This window comes from Plecotus auritus (genome assembly GCF_963455305.1).
Source record: "Plecotus auritus genome assembly, chromosome: 1".
In the NCBI taxonomy this organism is placed as follows: Eukaryota; Metazoa; Chordata; class Mammalia; order Chiroptera; family Vespertilionidae; genus Plecotus; species Plecotus auritus.
This window is the reverse complement of record NC_137770.1, coordinates 106,745,723-106,766,349: the sequence shown is the minus strand read 5'-3', so window position 1 is coordinate 106,766,349 and position 20,627 is coordinate 106,745,723. Positions and strand designations below refer to the sequence as shown.

General features: G+C 39.7%; 1 protein-coding gene across 15 annotated transcripts in view; it reads right to left on the bottom strand.

Annotated features, from left to right (window-relative positions):
• ZEB1 (zinc finger E-box binding homeobox 1) overlaps nucleotides 1-15,976 on the bottom strand; it is a 308,304-nt gene extending 292,328 nt beyond the window's left edge. For 6 of the 15 annotated variants that reach the window (XM_080685973.1, XM_080685985.1, XM_080685974.1 and 3 more), the window contains exon 1: nucleotides 15,855-15,976. In XM_080685973.1, the coding sequence (XP_080542099.1) occupies nucleotides 15,855-15,912 (58 nt within the window). In that variant the 5' untranslated portion in view covers nucleotides 15,913-15,976. Of the gene's footprint in view, nucleotides 1-13,400; nucleotides 13,643-13,718; nucleotides 14,070-15,854 lie in introns of those variants that run through there. The other 9 variants (XM_080685987.1, XM_080685991.1, XM_080685976.1 and 6 more) reach the window with 8 other exon arrangements.
• Between the last annotated feature and the right edge of the window lie 4,651 nt (nucleotides 15,977-20,627).

Here is a 20,627-nt window from a genome sequence, read left to right as displayed (position 1 = left end):
TAGATATAGATATAGATATAGATATAGATAGATATATATGCCTAATATGCAAATTTTCCCCTCAGGAGTTCAACTGGGAGCTCCATCGCTCGCTATGATGTATGCTGACCACCAGGGGAAGGCGTGGAATGAAGGAAAACCCCGGCCGGCAGCCTGGGAAGAGAGGCATCGGCCAGCAGCCAGTAGCCAGGGAAGGGAGGCCCAGGCCGGCAGCCAGAGGCCCTGATCTGCCCTGATCGCCGGCCAGGCCTAGGGACCCTACCATGCACCAATTTTATGCACTGGGCCTCTAGTACAAGTATAAAAGACAGATTCACAGGTATAACAGAAGATAGCGAACTTTCTAGGGCAAATGGAAAAGAGAATAGAGAAAGCATTTTGGAAGAAGACATATCTGAGATGAATTCCTATTCACCTTTCAAAACATGCTGGAAACATGTGGTGAAAAAGAAAAGCGTATTTCCGGAATAGGGCACAAAAATATATTCAAAGGCCTGGAGGCAAAAGCTTATAAATACAGGAATCTATGGGTAAGTAGGTGGGAGGGGTAAGGTGGTCAGCAGATAGATGGAAGTAGCAGCAGGGAAGGGATCATAAATCAGGGCCTGTGTGTCATGCTAAGGATCTTAGTATTGTCCAATAAGTTCATAAAGAACTGAAGAAAGGGTTTAATTAGGAGAATAACTAAATCAGACTTTTCCTTTTTTTACAAAGATAATTTTGGCAGCAACCTACATGATAGAGAAGAGTGGGGAGAAATAATAGTCTAGGATAAGAGTTTGGGTGAAAAAGGAGGATCCTAAAGCAACAGAAATAGAAATGGAGAGGGAAAGACTTAGTTGAGAGATATTCAGAAGGCAGAAATGACAGATTTAATGATGAGAGGAAAAGTTAACCTTAGATTTTAACTTGGGAGCATAAATTATCAGTGGTGGCACTAACAAGATAGTGAATGCAAAAGGAAAGCAAGACCAAGTGGGAGATCAAAGAAATTAGTTCAACTTTGGACATGTGAAGTTTGAGAATCCTGCAAGACAGACATATAGGTAGAGAAGGTGCACAGACAACTGTATTTGGAGCTCAGTCTAGATCTGAACTCCAAATAAAGATCAAGATTTTGAAAACATCAGCATATAGGTGATAGCTAAACTAAGAGAGTTGAGTTGGGTCAGACTTAGGGCATACCCTGTGAGAATAGAAGCAGCCCTGGGTAATATCAAAGAAAAAGCTCTAAGAGAAAAGAATGGGAACACATGGGAAAACAAGAAAAGAGTAATAATATGGAAGCAAAACTTTTCAGAAGAGTCAACAATATCAAATACAGGGAAGTCAAATAAGATAAGATTGAGAAATGAGAAAGGTTCATGAGATTTGGAGGTAACTGGAGACCTTTGCACTGCAGTTCCAGGTGAACAGAAGAGTGGGACCCTTATGCAAGAAACTTAGAGATGGTTAAAGAAATTTTCATTAACCAAAAGAATATAGTTATGTCCCTTAATGAACTAAAGAAAATGTGGTAGATTTAAAGGAATTCTCCATGTAAAGATAAAAACTATGGAATGTTAAAAAGAATTGGTACACACACAAAAAATCTATCGCATTTCTATATACCAATAGAGAACTTACAGAAAGAGAGACTATAAAAGCAATCCCATTTACCATCGCACCAAAAAAAAATTAAGATACCTAGAAATAAACTTAACTAAGGAGGTAAAAGACCTATATGCAGAAAACTACAGGACACTGTAAAAAGAAATAGAGGAAGACATAAACAGATGGAAGAAAATACCGTGTTCGTGGACTAGTAGAATCAACATGATTAAAATGTCCGTACTACCCAAAACAATCTATACATTCAATGCACTCCCCATTAAAATACCAACGGCATATTTCACAGATCTAGAAAGAACTTTCCAAAAATTCATCTGGAATAAAAAAAAAGACCCCGAATAGGTGCAGCAATCCTAAGAAAGGACAAAGTAGGTGGGATCTCAATACCAGACATCAAGCTGTATTACAAAGCCACTGTTCTCAAAACAGCCTGGTACTGGCACAAGAACAGACATGTAGATCAATGGAATAGAATAGAGAACCCAGATATCGACCCAAACCACTATGCTCAATTAATATTTGACAAAGGAGGCATACACATACAATGGAGTTAAGACAGTCTCTTCAATAAATGGTGTTGGGAAAATTGGACAGATACATGTAAAAAAATGAAACTAGACCACCAACTTACACCATACACAACAATAAACTCAAAATGGATAAAGGACTTAAACATAGGATGGGAAACCATAAAAATACTAGAGGAATCCACAGGCAGCGAAATCTCAGACATATGCCGGAGCAATTTCCTCACCGATACCGCTCCTAGGGCAATGGGAACTAAAGAGAAAATAAACAAATGGGACTACATCAAAATAAAAAGCTTCTGCACAGAAAAAGAAACCATCAACAAAACAACAAGAAAGCCCACTGCATGGGAGAACATATTTGCCAATGTTATCACTGATAAGGGTTTAATCTCCAACATTTACAGGGAACTCATACAACTTAACAAAAGGAAGATAAACAACCCAATCAAAAAATGGGCAACGGGCCTAAATAGATACTTTTCGAAAGAAGACAGAAGGCCAAGAGACATATGAAAACATGCTCAAAGTCACTAATTATCCGAGAGATGCAAAACAAAAGGACAATGGGGTACCATCTCATACCTGTCAGAATGGCTATCATCAACAAATCAATAAATGACAAGTGCTGAAGAGGATGCGGAGAAAAAGGAACCCTCATGCACTGCTGCTGGGAATGCAGACTAGTGGGAAGTGCAGCCACTGTGGAGAACAGTATGGAAACTAAAAATGGAACTCCCATTTGACCCAGTGATTCCACTTCTAGGACTATATCCCAAGAAACTAGAAATACCAATCAGAAAGGATATATGCACCTCTATGTTCATAGCGGCACAATTCACCATAGCTAAGATTTGGAAACAGCCTAAGTTTTAGCCCATCAGCAGATGAGTGGATTAAAAAACTGTGATACATCTACACAATGGAATACTATGCTGCAGTAAAAAAGAAGGAATTCTTACCATTTGTAACAGCATGGATGGAACTGGAGAGCATTATGTTAAGTGAAATAAGCCAGTGAGAGAAAGATAAATATCACATGATTTCACTCATTTATGGAATATAATGAGCAACATAAACTGATGAACAAAAAACAGATCCAGAGACAGAGAAGCATCGATCAGACCGTCAAACCTCAGAGGGAAGGTAGGGGAGGGTGGGGGTAAGGGAAAGAGATCAACCAAAGGACTTGTATGCATGCATATAAGCTTAACCAATGGACACAGACAACAGGGAGGTGAGGGCATGAGTGTGGGGGGGGTAGGGGGTAATGGGGGGATAAGGACATATATGTAATACCTTAATCAATAAAGAAATTTAAAAAAAGAATTAGTACAGTGCTCAAGTAATTAAAACCATGGAGGAAATAAGAGACCTTGAAGATAACATTTACATTCTACTTAACCATGGCCACTCCCTTTGCGCATCTTTCTCTGAAACTTTAGTTTACTGAAGTATGTCTACATGAATTAAAATTTGTCAAGGACATAAATAAAATCATAAGTTGGAATTCATCAAAATTTACAACTTTTTCACTTCAAAGATACTATTAAGAAAATTAGGTGAGGGGGGAGAAAAATGGCGGCGGAATAGACAGACGTGTTCCGAGCCTTGTCCCGGAGCAGAAAGAAAGAACAGCTGAGGGTCGCACTAGGAGTGTTTGTTGGCAAGTTGGGGGACAGCTGAACTCCAGAAGAAGGTGGGAGACTGCTAGACGGGGTTCCCCTGACCTGGCAGCTCCCACTGCGGCTGGGTCCCCTCCCGGAGCTGCGGGCTTGGACGCGGAGTCGCCGCCATCTGGAACCGGAAAGTGGAGCTTATCGGAAGCCTGAGAATCCACAACTGCGGCACCCACGGAACAGCTGCGAGCCCCAGAACAACGCTCCCCAATTGGCGCAAACACACGGGTTCAGAAGAGCTCTACACTCCACCACGGAAAGGTCAGATTAAGCCTAGGATAAGGAGAGAGAGAACTACATAACCAGACACCCAGAGAAGAGAGACCATGGGGAGACAAAGACACAGCCCGCATATGAAAGAAAAGCAGGCATCACCAGAAAAGGAAGTAAACGAAATGGAAGCAAGCAACCTTCCAGAAAAAAGAATTCAGAGAAATGGTCATAAGGTGGCTGAAAAGAATGGAAGACAAATTCGACAATATGAGCAAGAACCAAGAGGAAATGAAGAAGAACCAAGAAGAAATGAAAAATGACATCGCTGCTGTGAAGAACTCAATAGAAAGCATCAAGAGTAGACTAGAAGAAGAAAATTAGGTGAGACACAGAAAGGGAGAAATATTTTAAATACCTATATCCAAAAAATAACTTGGATCTAGAATATATTTTTAAAAAGTCTCATAATTCAATAAAAAGATAAGCAACCCAATTAAAACTGGACACATGATTGCAACAGTCATTTTACCAAAGAAACTACATAAATGGCCTATAAGTACATCAAAGATAGTCAAACATCATTAGAACCAATAAAATCTAAATTAAAAACAAAAGAATGCAACCACACACCTTTTGGAATAGCTAAAATTAAAAACATGGACAAACTGCAATGTTTAGAGCAAGTAGAGCTTTCATGCATTGCCAGTAGAAATATGAAATACTGTAAGTACTTTAGAAACCAGTTTTGCAGTTTCTTACAGTTAAGCATACATTTATTATGACTCAACAGTCTTATTCTTGGGTATTTATCTAAAAGAAAGAAAGTATATATCAAAACAAAAAATTTATATGTGACTGCTCATAAAAACTTTATTCTATAGCAAAGAACCACAAACCCAAATAGTAAGTCCATTGTAGGTGAATGGATAACTAATTATGATATATTCAAGCAATGGAATACTACTCCGTGACACAAAAGGAATGTACTACTAATAGATGCAATAACATGGTTGAATCTCAAAAACATCATGCTGTGCAAAAAGAAAGCAGACAAAAGAGTACCTACTTTATAATTACATTTATATAAAACCCTAAAAACAGTAAATCCCACCTTTAGTAGTAAAAAAACAGATCAGTAGTTGCTTGGGCCAGAAGTGGAGAGGATTATTAAGGGAATTTGGGGGGATGATGGAAATGTTCTGTATCTTGATTGTGGTGGTGCTTACACATTGTATGTTAAAACTTATCAAAATATACATGCAAAATGGTGTATATAAATTTTACCTCAAAAAAGTTTAATAAAACACATACACACCAAACAGGGTACAACTTTAACTTCTGCCTCAGGAATGCCCTGATCTATACCACAAGGACATAGTAAGACACCCATGGTCTTAAATATATTCCAAATCAAATGAGTGTATGAGAAGCCATGGACCCCACACTTCTTAGGCTATTCAAATATAGAATACTAGAGGCCCAATGCACAAAATTCATGCAAGAGTAGGCCTTCCTTCCCCCGGCCACTGGCACTGGCCTCCCTCTGGCACCTGGGATCTGGGTTTCCCTTGCAGAGGGAGGCCCCACCCACCCGCCACAGCCCGCCAGTCAGTGGCTTAGGCCTCCCTCTTTGGGGCAATCATGGAGCCCCTTGATTGACTGCCCCACCGGCCGGTGGCCTGGGCCTCCCTCTGGGAGGCGATCATGGGGCAATGGCTGGGCCCCCAACCAATTGCATCACACCCACCTTGGCTGGCCTGGCACCAGTGAGTGTCATAGCATGGTCATCCAGAAGGTCATCCGGAAGGTCAGGGAGGTCGTTTGGTCTAATTAGCATATTACGCTTTTATTATTATAGACTAGAGGCCCAGTCCTTTGGCCTGGTCTGCAGGGATTGGGCTGAAACCGAATCCATGCACTGGTGGGGTCCCTCAGCCTGGCCTGTGCCCTCTTGCAACTCAGGACCTCTCAGGGGATGTTGGACTGCCGGTTTCGGCCCTATCCCTGCAGGCCAGGTCAAGGCACCCCACCGGTGCACAAACAGTCGAACGGTCACTCAGGCTTTTATATATATACTAGAGGCCCAGTGCATAAAATTCGTGCATGGGGGGACTCCCCTCAGCCCAGCCTGCACCCTCTCCAATCTGGGACCCTTCAGGGGATGTCCGACTGCCAGTTTAGGCCCAATCCCTGCAGGCCTAAACCGGCAGTTGGACATCCTTCTCACAATCCAGGACTGCTGGCCCCTAACCACCTCTGCCTACCTGCCTGCCTGATGGCCCCTAACCACTCTACCTGCCTGCCTGATTGCCTCCTAACTGCTCCCCTGCTGGCCTGATCACCCCCTAACTGCTCCACTGCCTGCCTAATCACCTCTAACCACCTCTGCCTCGGCCTTCGCCACCGCAGCTTTGTCCGGAAGGACATCCAAAAAGTCGTTTGGTCTAATTAGCATATTACACTTTTATTAATATACACAGATGATGTTTAACTTCCTTGGGCTTGAGTTCTTTGTTTTTGCAACAGAATAACACTAGGACATTATCCTTGAAGTCCTTGTCAATCTATTTGTGCACCAGTGGGGTCCCTCGGCCTGGCCTGTGGGGATCGGGCCAAAACCGGCAGTCTGACATCCCCCAAGGGGTTCCAGATTGTGACAGGGCCAGGTCGAGGGACCCCACCAGTGCATGAATCTGTGCACCGGGCCTCTAGTATTATACATAAAAGAAATATGGTGAGGCCTCTCAATATAATGTCCTTAAAAGGAGGTAAATGAGCTCTGGCCAATGTGGCTCAGCTGGTTGTGCATCGCCCTGTACACGGAAAGGTCTCTGGTTTGATTACCAGTCAAGGCACGTACCCAGGTTGTGGGTTTGTTCCGTGGTCAGGGTGTGTATGGGAGGCAACTGATTGATGTTTCTCTCTCTCTCTCTATCTCCCTTCCTCTATCTCTAAAAATCAATATAAATATTTTTTGTAAAAGGAGACATATATCATAAATAGCATTAAGATGAAATTTCAGTGTATGTTACTATTCTATTACTGATTTAACAAACAGCTTTGTCCTTTGGGCTAAGCAGTTTTAAATCAAAGCTACAGGAACAATGAATAAATTTTACAATGTCCTTTTAGATGGTAGATAGAATTAATATTAAACAAGAGGGTAAGAAATTCAGTGTCAATTGATACAAACAGTATTTAAAACAACTTAATCTAATAATGTAAGTAAAATTTTAAACAAACATTTATCAAAAGCTTAAAACATGAACTAGGCAGAGTGCTTCCTATGTCTCATTTAATCTTCCCAACTCTGGATTATCATCCCTATTTTACATATGGGGAAATACAAGCATTAGGAGCTAAGTAACTTAGTAAAAGTGACTCAGCTAGTAAATTACAGGACCAACCCAAACTCTTAACCACCATGTTTGCTCCTCTTGAGAAAGAATTGCTTAATTCAAAAGGTGAACCCATGATGTATTAAAGACCTAAATATAAGAGGTAAAACTACAAAACTATTAGAAGAATATATTTGCAATTTATGGATTAGTAAGGTCTTCTTGCTAACCAAAAGTAAAAATTTTGATAATTTAAATACATCACAATTAAGGATTCTTGTACCATAGTCAAGTCAACAGATGAATGACACTGGGAAAATATATGCCATGTCTAAAACTACCAAAGGATTACTCTCTCAATTCCACAAGGCACTCTGGGAAATCAACATGAAGTGGAGAACCAACTAAAAAGAAGGGCAAAGGATATGACTAGTCCAAACATGGAAAGGAAGACCCAAATGGCTAGCAAGGATATGAAGAAATGACCAACCTCCCTGGCAAACAGAGAAACATATATGAAGGCAACCATGAGATACCATTTAACAACTGTCAAATTAGCCAAATGTAGGATGTTGTACAATACCCCAAACTGGCAAAACTGTAAGAAAATATAAATTTTTATACATTGTTGGTAAAAGCAAAAAATCGTGTAGCCATTTTTAGAAATAATCTGGCAAAATTTAGTGATATTCAATATGAGACTAACCTATAACTCGCAATAGCATGCCTGGATATATGTCCCCAGAGGAATTCTTCCACAGCTAATAGCAACATGTAGGAATTATTACAGAATTATTTGTACCCAAGAGTTGGAGTCAACCTGGACATCCATCTTTAGGGGAACTGATAAGTAATTTGTGCTAGATGCAAACCATGAAATACTGTATAGTTAGAAGCAATGAACTCCCATGTACATACAGCAACATGAACAGGCCTCAAACATGCTGAATGAACAAAGTAAAATACAGAGCAAAACAGCAGTTATGTAGATGCAAAACACATCATTTTACAAAGATAGAGACAAGTACATATATAAAAACACATTAGATTGGGTACAAGTGAGGGTTGGGAAGGATAAAAGTTGAGATTGGAAATGAAGAGAAAAATTTAAAATCAAAATAATAAGAATATGCTTCTAAGTAATAGTAAACTAACTCTCTTCCTCAAAAATGTTTTAAGTGGTATAGTCACATCAACTATTACATTTACAGATTTATACAAATGATTACAAATCCCTTTTTCTGAGATGACTGAGCATTATGCAGACTACATTTTGGTTTTAACTATGATAAATTTGAAAATTCATGGCATCTAGTCTTGGTCATCACTATCATAGATAAGTATGCTCCAAGTGGTCTAATATTGAGCTATGAATCTGAAAAGCTGTCACTAGTCCAAGCTACTAGCAATAGAAACTTGGTAAAGTCCTTTTACCTCTTTGCATGTGTTTGCTTATCTGCAAAAAAAAAAAAATGGATTTGTATGATTATCCCAAATCTCTCCACCTCCAAGATTATTTCATTTATTTTCTGTTTCATATTTATCCATATTAAATTATATCCTCTATCCTTCAACTATCCCTTTACCCCATATTCACTCCCAAAAGTACAAACAAAAAGCATATTAAGATATTTAGAAAAGTTATGTAGCAATAGGATCAAAGAGCAACTTAGTTTTTTAGGATAGAAAGGTGAAAACATTAAAGAGATACAATTTTCACAACCTTTTCAAGTATCTAAGGTAGAGTCAGGTGGTTAACTTGAGCCCAGATTCAGACAATTTACTTCTTAAAAGATTTACATGTCACTATTACCCCTTCTCAAAACACATGTTAAAGTGTCTTACCTACTTTCTACTTGAAGGCGGTACATTTCAGCTTATCTCTATCAGTTTTCAGATAAAAATAATATCTAAAGGTCTCTTCTGTATTAAAAGATGTAATACTCCAAAAGAATGATGATTTTTTAAATTAACAAACTAGTCACACTTGGCATTTAACAAAAAACAACAACATTCAATTAGAATTGTGGATTAAACGAATATAAAGACCTTAAGAAAAAGGGAAATTAGAATATTTTGTAGGTTAGTGCACATGAATGGTAATGAAATACCTAAGAATAGTGGTGTCACAATTTATAAAAAGAAAATTCAAATCAGAGCACTTAAAATACCTAAAAAACTGAAATTAGAATATTTAAATACCTAAAAATTTGAAATTAGATTATAAAAGAGAAAATAGAGGACTTTCTTAGAATACAACAATAAAAAAAACTGACATCATTCCCATATTTATCTTCCATTCACATTTAATTTTAAACATGACTGAGGGAGGTATGGGGGGAGTGAGAATTAAAAGGTCATAAAACATCTGTTACTAATAATTCTAGCACAGCTGTATTTCTTACTGCAAAAGAGATGATAAAGGTTTTCCCAGATTGCCATACTATAAGATCTTCTTCCAAAAGCCATAGTTTATAACTGAAACTCCACGTCAAGTTTCAGTAAATATATAAAGTTGATTACGAGGATAAATGTGTATATGGACATATAAATGTCATCCCTATGAATGCATGTATTAAATAAAAGGAAGATGGCTGAAGAAATAAGTGAGAGAAAAATAACTTCTTAGAGGGTGAAAAATCAAGAATCTAATAACGTTTCATAGCTATAATACAAGTATAGACTTGAACTTGGCTCTTTTTGCTCTTCCCTTTTGGAATTTTTCAATTAATCTACACCTAAATGATATACTCCAAAATGTTACTTTTTTTCTCGGCAAATATTACTTATCAGATAGTGTTTTGTTATTTAAATAGTATTGTATATTGCCATATTCTAAAGCAACCCAGTTTCTTAAGCTAACAAGAGCATAACCCACCCCCATCAAGGTTCAAATGTAGACATGCTCTTACCATACCAAAAATTTTTAGGACATTCATGTCCTAAAAATATTCTCTTTTAGGAATACAATTCTCAAAACACTGTCCTATCCAAAGGAAAGGTAATCTCCTATAGCAGCACCTATATAATAGATCACCCTTACTTTTAACTTGGGTTACTACAAAACTTTTTTTATTATATGTATATCCATTAATTTTCTTTTAGCAGTTTCATAATTATTTTAACAGGTAGTATATATAACATGTAGACTTTAAAAATATTTTTTAAAGAAATTTTATTATATTTCCTAATCAGGGAACTTTCCTATTTCAAAATTTTTCTTTCAACACTGAATTTTTATTTTAGTTTAGATCTCTATTAGAAATGAACATGTATTTCCCCACAAATTAGTGATCAAGCCACGAAGATTAAGAAACCTTTTCAGCCTGACTGGTGTGGCTCAGTAGTTGAGTATCAACCTATGAACCAGGAGGTCACAGTTAGATTCCAGGTCAGGGCACATGCCAGGGTTGTGGGCTCACCCGCCAGTAAGGGGTGTGCAGGAGGCAGCCAATCAATGATTCTCTCTCATTGATGTTTCTATCTTTCTCTCCTTCTCACTTCCTCTCTGAAATCAATAAAAAAAAAATTTAAGGAAACTTTTCAATCTTAAGTACTATTTCTACAATTTCATCAAGTCCTCTAACCTCTCGCTGCACTTCTGCACACTAATGCATATCTTTTTCCAACATCTGTATGATTTTTCTTCTTTACTGCAATTCAATACCGATAGTTAAAAGTAGCTAACAATATAATTCCACGTGATATTGCATCTGTGTTTATATCTGGCTCTAATCACATGCTTAGAAGTGATTTGTACAGGGGGAAGCAAAAATGGGTAGAAAAACACAACTATGAGAAATGATTATGCTAATGTTTTAAAAATATTCCCAATTTGATATAACTTTTTCACCACATGTTTCAAAGTGACTAAAACTGCAAACATAGTATGGCATTTTCAAAAATACTGAATACTAGAGAAACAAAATAAAATACTAATCAAATATTTAATATGCTTTTATAAAGGGTCATATTAATAAATTATTGATCCTCTCAATTTGTAAGCTACTTTCAGTTTTGCTCCATACTACAATTATGTATGTCATGTCTTTGTGGTCAAGTACCTCAGTTCATTAAAAAAAGTGAATCACACCTAGTCACTACTCAGCTCTAGGAATTAGACCATCAAAATCAAGAAATATCTGTCAGGAAATGTAAAACTATATTTAAGAAAACAAACTAAAAAGAAATAACTAAATTCATGATGTCTTGTGCAATTATTTGTGTGAAAGTTATATTGAAAGTTCTATCTTCTACATTGTTTTAAAGAATCCTTTTAATACAAGCATAATTAACAAAAATTAGACTTTATCCATTGCATTTAAATCCTCTAAACAAACTTATATTCCTTAATTTACAACTGGTAAATTTAAAATTATGTATACACTACCTGATTTTGATTAATAAAAGGGGAAGGAAACTATATAATCTAAAAATCACTAACATCTGAGTGACTGCTGCTTAAGACCTTCATTAGTAGTTGTCTGCCAACCCATGCATACTTTAAGTATACCTAAGTTATGGGAAAATAATTATACACTATTATCAATCAATTAATTGCATTTTTTCTTACCATACCTATGGTTAATATCTTTTAATGTCTAAAAATATTTTTTCAGGGCTCTTACTATGAATAAAAATGGTTAAAAATATAGTAAATATGCAAAATAAATATGGGCTAATCATTACATGTTCTTCTTAAAACATAACAACATAAAACACTTTTTAAAAGCAGTAATATAACTGATCTAGAGTGAGACTAAATTAATAGCAATCTCAATTTCAAGATTTAAAAAGCTCAAATTTTAAAATTGTTCAATTTAAAACATTATTGCCTCTTTCTAGTCTCAGTAGATTAGAAAAATGCTTATGCCTAATTTACCCAAGGCTGGTTGAAATAACAGACTCAGAATTACATGAAAGATCCCTATCAACATAGAGGTCTCATTCAACAGGAGATAAACAGACTTAATGGTACTACTACACCAATAAACATTTTTGTTAGCATCCTCTACTGGTGGTTTCCAAAGACAGCAAGTGGTGCAAATGACAGAAAGATATGTACCTGCTATTCCATCTAAAGTGAATTAATCAGCATGTTGTCATTAGTAACCAGAGTACATTTCTCCAAAATAAATACATATATAAGAAAATCACATAGAAAGTAGAAGTAGAAAATGAGAAGACAGGTTTTTAAATTACAACAAACAAAACATTAGATTATAAATGATAAAAATTGATTTAAGTAATTCTAATCCCACTCCTTTAACATCATTACCATAAAGTTACTACATAAGGTTTGATGCTTTGGCCACACCTTGCTTAATTGGTTTACCCCTGTCAGATTACATTACTTGATTCCCCTATTAATATTCTACTCTGAAGATATTCTAGAAAGAAAATTAAAATATTTTACTTAAAGCTCATCATCAGTTAAATATGCATACCTTATTTGAAAATAAAATTATTTATATATAAATAACAGTATAAAGAATCTCTATGACTACCTGCCACTAGATACAGCATTTATTTCTTAATTTAAAAAGAGTTAAGAGATCACATTTTTCCAAGCAATTCTCTCCAATAAACAACTGCAACTTAAATGACTGCGTTGTTAAGAAATAACCAGCACCTACCCTGAGATTTCACTATACAATGGCATATAACTTCATTTTCAATTTGCAAATTTTAAGGCTTAACCATATAGCATGGTGACAATCATCAGCAATGGATGAGATGTATTTAAGAACAAAAAGAAATACAAGGACAGAACCAAAAGTGATGAAAATGGAAGATACCTATAGTAGTACAGTGCTATCTTAAACACCTTTTGTTTTCTCAGAATAATGCATACTGCAGACAAGACATTTTGTGCTAAACAGCCCCCAAAATCTGTTTTTCTAACATTAAACACAAAGGAAAAACACTGACAGCAAGCGTGGTAATAAATCCGTCCCTTGAGAATGAAAGTAGCAGACAGGAGGGGGCTGACATACATGCAGGAGAAAACTAAACACCATCTTTTTTTCTACCTGCACAAGTTGCCATTTGCTGCAGCGACGGAGAACCTCTTTTTTCCTGTTGATTTCAAGTACCTTTCAAAATAGCTTCCCCCTTAAGTCATCTGTTGATATGCCTTATGGGTGGTCATATTCATATCACAGACTCCTTGGGAGAAAAATCCATTCTTTCCTGTTCAGGTAAACATGTTTACAGCAGCTGCACAGACGCTGGGTGGTTCAGTCTCACATGTCATACACATGTCGTCAGCAACAAGAAAAACCCCTTTCTATGGCGATGAACATTTTACATAAGATAAAAAGCGAACAGCCCTTTCCGAACCAACTTACCTTTCATAAAGCCACAGCAGCAACAGCTCAATATAGAACATACACTATTTGACGCTAAAACAGGAAATTAAAATTGCAATAGCCTATGTTTCGCTCTTTGCTGTAACAAGTCATCTCTCCACAATGAAGATACAAAATATTAGTTCTCAAGCATAGCTGATAGACGCTTTTAAAAATGTTTATTGGAATAACTAAAATTATTCATGAAAGCGGTGATTTTAATATAGGCTCAAATATATTAAAAAATATGTTTACGATTGGAAGGAAACGTCTTGGAACGGCTAAAAATCTTCGTATCTGCTCCTAGACAGGAAATCCCACACAAAATCTAAAATTGCCTGGAAAGGTTACAAAACCTCGCGTTTCGCATCCGAGAGGGGAGGGAGAAAGGGAGTCTAGGCGCGGGGGTGGGGCGGGAGGGGGGAGCGCGAGAGTTTTTCCTTATACACATATTTCCTCATTTTTTGGAAGATACAGTGATCCCAATACAGGCGCATTTATTTCCCTATTCTTAAAAACTAATTTTAAAAATAACGCAGGAACCCAGAGGAGCCCCTCGGCCCTAAATGTACGTGTAATTCCTTATATAGCCTGGGCCGCAGCCGGCAGCAGGGCCGTTGCCGCCCATTATTATACAAACAGGTACCCGGCCAGCGGGCGGGGGCCTCTCCACGCGCTCACGCCGCCCCCGGGCGGACAAGTATCGCCCCTCTCGCCACAGGAACTGTCCAGACAATAACAATCAGCAGACATTTCGCTGCTGAACAAGAGGGAGAGAAAGCACAGAATCGCCCCTGAGATAAGCAGAAATACAATCAACTTACAACGTCTCTCCAAACTGGAAAAAGCAACTGTGCAACAACCACATGTTCGGGTCTCGCTCTCTCAATCTCTCTCTGATTTATTCATTGATTTAAAACTCTCTCGCCAGACCCAGGCATGTGTATTTCCCCAGCACAAATCAATAAACACTGCAGTTACAGCGCAAGCAGGCGACCCGCGCGTCCGTCGGTCCGCCCGCCCCCTCCCCCATCCCCTTCCACCCGAGACCGTGAGCGCCATCCAAGCTCCATTATCTGGCTTCAGCACTCCGAGCGTCTGGCCCAGGTAATAACTTCCCCAAAAACCGAAAGAGAAAAAGAGAGGCGTTCGCAGAGGGCCCCATCCCAGCGCGGAGAGTCTTCCCCGGGGAGGGAGCTCTGCCTGTGGTGCTTCCCAGTCTCTAACCAGGTAACAACTCTACAAACACACCACTGCCCCACTCGCCGCCATCCACAGATCGCCCCCAGCAGCAAGCAAGCGCCCGCTGCCGCCCCCGTCGCCCCACCTCGCCCCTGCCGCCCCACCAGCGCCCCACAGGACGTGGACCTCACTAGCGGGGCTCACTGTGGTTGCGGGGCGGGAGAGGAGGGGCGTTTAAGGACCCGCGCCTCCGCCGCTAATCCCCACTCCGCGAGCGCGTCGGCAGGTCCTAACTTTACCGCCGCCCGCCGAGCCTTGTCCGCCCGCGGCGCGCCCCGCCGGCGCCCGCGCACACGCGCGCACGGACGACACGCAGCCGGGCTGCCGCGTCCCACCGCCGGCCGAGCCTCGGAGCCCAAGCCCCAGTGCGGGCCGGGGCCGCGGCGCGCAAACGCCACTTTGCACGGTCAGGGCCGGCACAAGTTAGTTCCCAGCTCCAGGGAGCCTCCACGCCCAGGGAAAATATAGCGAAGGGGGCTGAGGGGGGGGGGGGGGCAGGGAAGCGCGAGAAGGAGAAGAGTGGGGAAAAGTGAGAAAAGAAGCAACAGCCGCTCCACCCGAGACCAGAAAAGTGAACGCCGCGTCCCGGCCGCCTTCCCAGAGCCGGGGATGCGGCGGCGGCGGCTAACGGTCCAGGGAGGCGGCAGAGGCGGCAGGAGCCGCTAGGCGGAGAGAGACCAGGTAAGAGACATAACGGTTCAGGGAGAGCGAGCGGCCACGGCGCGGCTCCGGCAGCTGAGGGGGGCAGAGAGCACTACTTTCTACTTTCCCACTCCACTTTGCCCGTCCCTGCCCCGGCCGCCCCCATCCCGACTAGCCCCCCTCACCCTCGGGACGCCCCGGCTGCCCGACTCCCCCTGACTCCGCCGCTCCCCGGTCCCCTCCGCTACTCACCGTTATTGCGTCGCGGGTTAGCCTGCTTTCTGCGCTTACACCTGGGGCCATCCGCCATGATCCTCTCGCTTGAGTCTAAATGCTCGAGTCACCTCCTCCCCCTCCCTCCCCCTTTCCCCTTCCCCCCTCCCCCTCCCCCTCCGCCTCCACCCCTCCCCACCGCACCTGGTTTACGACACTCAAGGCTTTACGACATCACCTTCCTTACACCTAGCGCCGCTTGCTCTACGGCCGGAACCTTGTTGCTAGGGAGAGGACGGTTTGCGGCCACCGTGGAAACAGCCGAGTTTGAATTGAGGGGCAAGGGAAAATTCTCCCTCAGTTGTCACGGGGTTGGGGAGGGGGTCACTAGGAAACTGTGGGGATGGGGTCAGAGGGCGACAGGCTGTCGGAGTGAGAAAGGTGAAGTAGGAGGCTCCGCGGCTTTCTGCGTCGGACTGGCCACACCCGCCGCGCGCCGTGGGGCACTTATGGTTCTGGCTAATTCTCGGGACCCTGTGCCCTCAGAGTAACTTGAGCAACCTGTCCTCCCTCTTCCTCAAGGTTGGGCCCTGCTCCCACGCAGCGTCCTACGCTCTGCGCCCCTGGGGCTCCGGAGCGGGTCCTGTTCGGGGCACCCCGGGGAGTTTCCGGATTAGGGGAAACGCAGGTTTGAGGAACTAATTTGGGAAGCTTGGCCTCTGACAACGAGGACTCTCGACGTCACCAGAGAGGCTACCTGACCCCACTGTCCTGACTCTCTTCCCTTACACGGACGCAAGGTCCCGTCCCCCCCCCCCGCCCCCCACCCCCACCCCGAGAACCGGGATGGGAAGTAACTTCAATTAGAAGTTCAGCTGGATCGAAAGAGAGGCTAGAAGTTACGCTTGAAAGCCACCTTGGCGGTAAAGTGGAATGAGTAATACCCACACAGTCCCTGTCTCACTTCCTCATCAGCAGCAAGCTCACCTGCTGTCACCTTGGCCTGCCCCGCCCGGCTGACCTGCTTTCTGAGCTCCTCGCAGCTTTCCCCTTAGAGTAGTCTCAGGAGATGGGGTTCATGGGCATTGAAGATTCAGAGTTAAGGTGAAAACAGGCCGCGGTTTACCACCTAAATGGGCAGTTATTGCTCTGTAGGTCCTTAATGCAAGAAGCACGACCGAAAAAATGTGGTCTTTGAAACAGATTGCTGATTTTATCTCAAGTCCCTGACTTTGTACACGTTTGGGGGCTTTCTGAAAGGCCATATAGATAACACCATAAATACCAAGGGAAGTCCTCTTAAGTAGTCAGTTCGCTTTTCCCTCCTCTCCAATGAGGAAATGTTTTGGGAACCAAGTTTATGGAATAAATGAGCTGAGCTGCATTTCAAGTAATATAGTTATAAATTAACAATATAAGAATTATTGGTAGAGAAATCGAGAAAACAGAAACGTGACATATAGATGATTAGAAATAACATAGTTGCCCAGCACAGTGCTGTCACACAGTAGGTGCTCAACAAATTTATGCCTGCAATTTTTGTCATACCTATGGCAGGATTCTTTATTATGTTAAAATAATCTTTTAAACATACTCCAGAATTTTAGAAGATTAATAATCCCTTCAAACCTTTCAACTGAAATAAATTTACAGCTGAAGTCCATAATTTAAAACTAGAAAGTCTAATCCTGAATATAGGTGAAAATTTTCTCACCCACATTTACTTTGGCATTTTGAGAAGTGAATACATTATTGGTGTGTGAAATGGGATTATAAATATGCTTTGCTATCCATTATGTCTATATTAATTCTCACCTTCAATGTCAAAACTAGAATTATTATTCTTGATGATCATTTTAAGTACAGGCAGTTCTTGCTTTCCTCAACACATTGTTCACTGAAGTTTGTGTGTGTCAGAACCAGAACTGAGTCCATGCTTTGCCTGGTTCAAGTGGTAAGTTTCCTACCCTAATTCCTACTTTCCGGTCCAAAAGGGAAAAAAAATGCTCTCTAACTTTGGCACACATCTTAATTATTCTTAAACTTAGGAAATAATCACACATACTGTTTGCTCTTTATGAAATGTCTGTCCTGTACCTCCCTCCTAAGTTTCCTTCATTGTTTATCCTCACCTTGAAATCAGACAAAGTGAAGGGACAAATTAAGTAGAAATCATTTTTTCCCTTTAGTGCTTATTGGTTTAGTTAGCTTGGGCCAGATGTATTTAACTCCATGCAGAAATATACCTTTTTTTCCCCCTGCTGTTTATGTCTATGCCCTCAGCTAGCAGAGTGCCTAGTCAAGTAGTAGGTACTCAGTATTTCCTAAATTAGTATTGTTCACCTTTTCTGAATCTGTTCTTAGCTAAAGTAAGGATTGTTTATCTACCTTCACGTTAGTTTTTAGGAGCCATTGAAAAAATGGATGTAAAAGTCATTTACTGTCATTTATATCCTGTTTTATTTTGAGACAATGCTCTTAATTTTAGTTTTCCCATAATCATTTTTCCCAAATGATTAACTGTTCTCATTATATTTTTAAATATGCACATGAAATATTGGTATCCCAACTCTTCTAATACAAAATTTCAATTTTGTAAAATCCTGCAATAATTATGTATATCATAAATTGAACATTTGATTACTATATTTTATTTAGTGTAAATGTTCCCAAATTTATTCAAATCTAGACTGGAAAGGAAACAGACAAAGTAAATCTCAGAATAAATTGCTGCTTTAAACCTGATGCATATGTGATGGTTCTTGCCTCAATTATAATTAAAGAATTGGAAAAATCTTTAGAATAAGTTGAGAAAAGGAATACATTTACTAAAATTCAGGTTTATTTAAATCAAATATGATGGGGATAGAAAGAGTTTAACATGTATTATGTATTGTTGGTTTTTTAATAATTTTAGTTCATCATACATATATATTCAATATATGCTATTTTTACATCAAAAAATGTTAACACTGCTTCTAGTGAGCACTGAGAATATATACTGAAAGAGGCATTCTGCTGAAAATTTTTAAATGTACGGGAAACAATGTAAATGGGTAGAATATTTTCAATATTGAGTTCTTTTCTATAAATTTTTCGAATCCTTTGCACCTACTGTTTGCTTTCCATATTACATTCATGTATAAGTGAGGATAAAAATTGACATAAAATTATTTTAAATTTAAATATAGGTATCTCACGATTTTCCACATGGAGTCTATGATTTCCATGTACCTAAGTTCCTGAACACATTTGAGAAGTATTATTTCTACAGTCTTCATCAGAATAAAAAATTGATTATTTTCATGGAAGGGTAAAATATTATGTTAATTAAATTAAATATGTTTATATGATTTTAATATTAAAGGTTTGAAGGAAAAAGAATAAATTTGAAACCTCGGCCTGCCCCGTCATGATGAATAAATAAAAATACACTCATCTACAAAATATGCATGTTTTGTACAAATTACCTACAGGTAATATAGAATTTAGAATCCCCTAAAGTTGCTCCTCAGTCCTTAGCTCAATAGTGACTCTGGGTATGTAGTTCACATACAGAGCAATGACATTTCACTGCCTGCAGTTGCACCAAATTCTACAATGACTGAATCAAGATGGAAACATGACTACAGGGTGATGCAGAATCGACAGTTTTCTTTAGGACCTATGAATAAAGCCTCCCAGGAAGGAATAATAGGGACAAACATTTTCCCCAGACCTTCATGTGATTTTATTATTTATTGTACCACAAAATGGTATTTCCCTCTCTGTGGAATAAGGCTTCTATTTTTAATATGTGAGTGAAATGGAGCTTCTTATTTTGGGTGCAATATTTCAGGAACATGTCAAATATAGAGAAATGTTAAGTATATACATAGAGGTTTGAAGGATGTTGATGAACATCCAAAAAGTAAAACGAACCTTTTCCATAAAATCACAATAAAAGATTGCTTTAAAATGCCACTTCCACAGAAGATATATTATATTTAATAATATTGATATTCTCTAGGAACATGAAGAACGTTTTTTCTATACTAAACAGCTATAGGTAGGTAATTTGTACAAAACATGCATATTTTGTATTTGAGTGTATTTTTAGTTATCATGATATCAGAAGTCTGATGTATGGTTTCTACTGTTCCCCCCACACACACACACTTTGTCGCCATATATTTATTTTTTATGGAATTTTAACTTCTTTTAGCAGCTGACTGGTTCTCTTACAGAATATGTCTGTTGACCTACAGTTTGTCCTATAGTCCTGGCCTCCTATATTCCACAGATCTGCAGTTACAATCACTGCCACTATTCAATCCTTGGAGTATATGTATTTAAAGTATTTTCGGTGGCCCTGTCTAGTTTTGCTCAGTGGTTAAAATGTCCACCCTTGCACCTAAGAGTCATGGGTTCAATTCCCTATCAAGGGCATGTACGTACCTGGGTTGCAGGTTTGATTCAATTGATGTGTCTATTTCACATTGATGTTTCTCTCTCTCCTGCTCCCCCTTAAACCCCCGCCCCCACCTCAGCCCTTCCACTCTTAATAAAAATCAATGGAAAAAATATACTCAGGTGAGAATTAACAAAATATGTATATATTTTTCAGTGAATAACAAGTTTTAGATGTCCCATCATTGTAAATTCACATAAAAAGTTGGTAATAAGACATACCCTGGTCATTGGCACATACCAGATGACTGCCCAGCTGCCCATAACCTGCCAGAGAGGGCAAGACAAATTCAGTAAGCCATGGGGCTGTTTGGGAAAACCCAAAGAGCTGGTGATGAGTGGTCATTGAAGATAAGAAAGGAA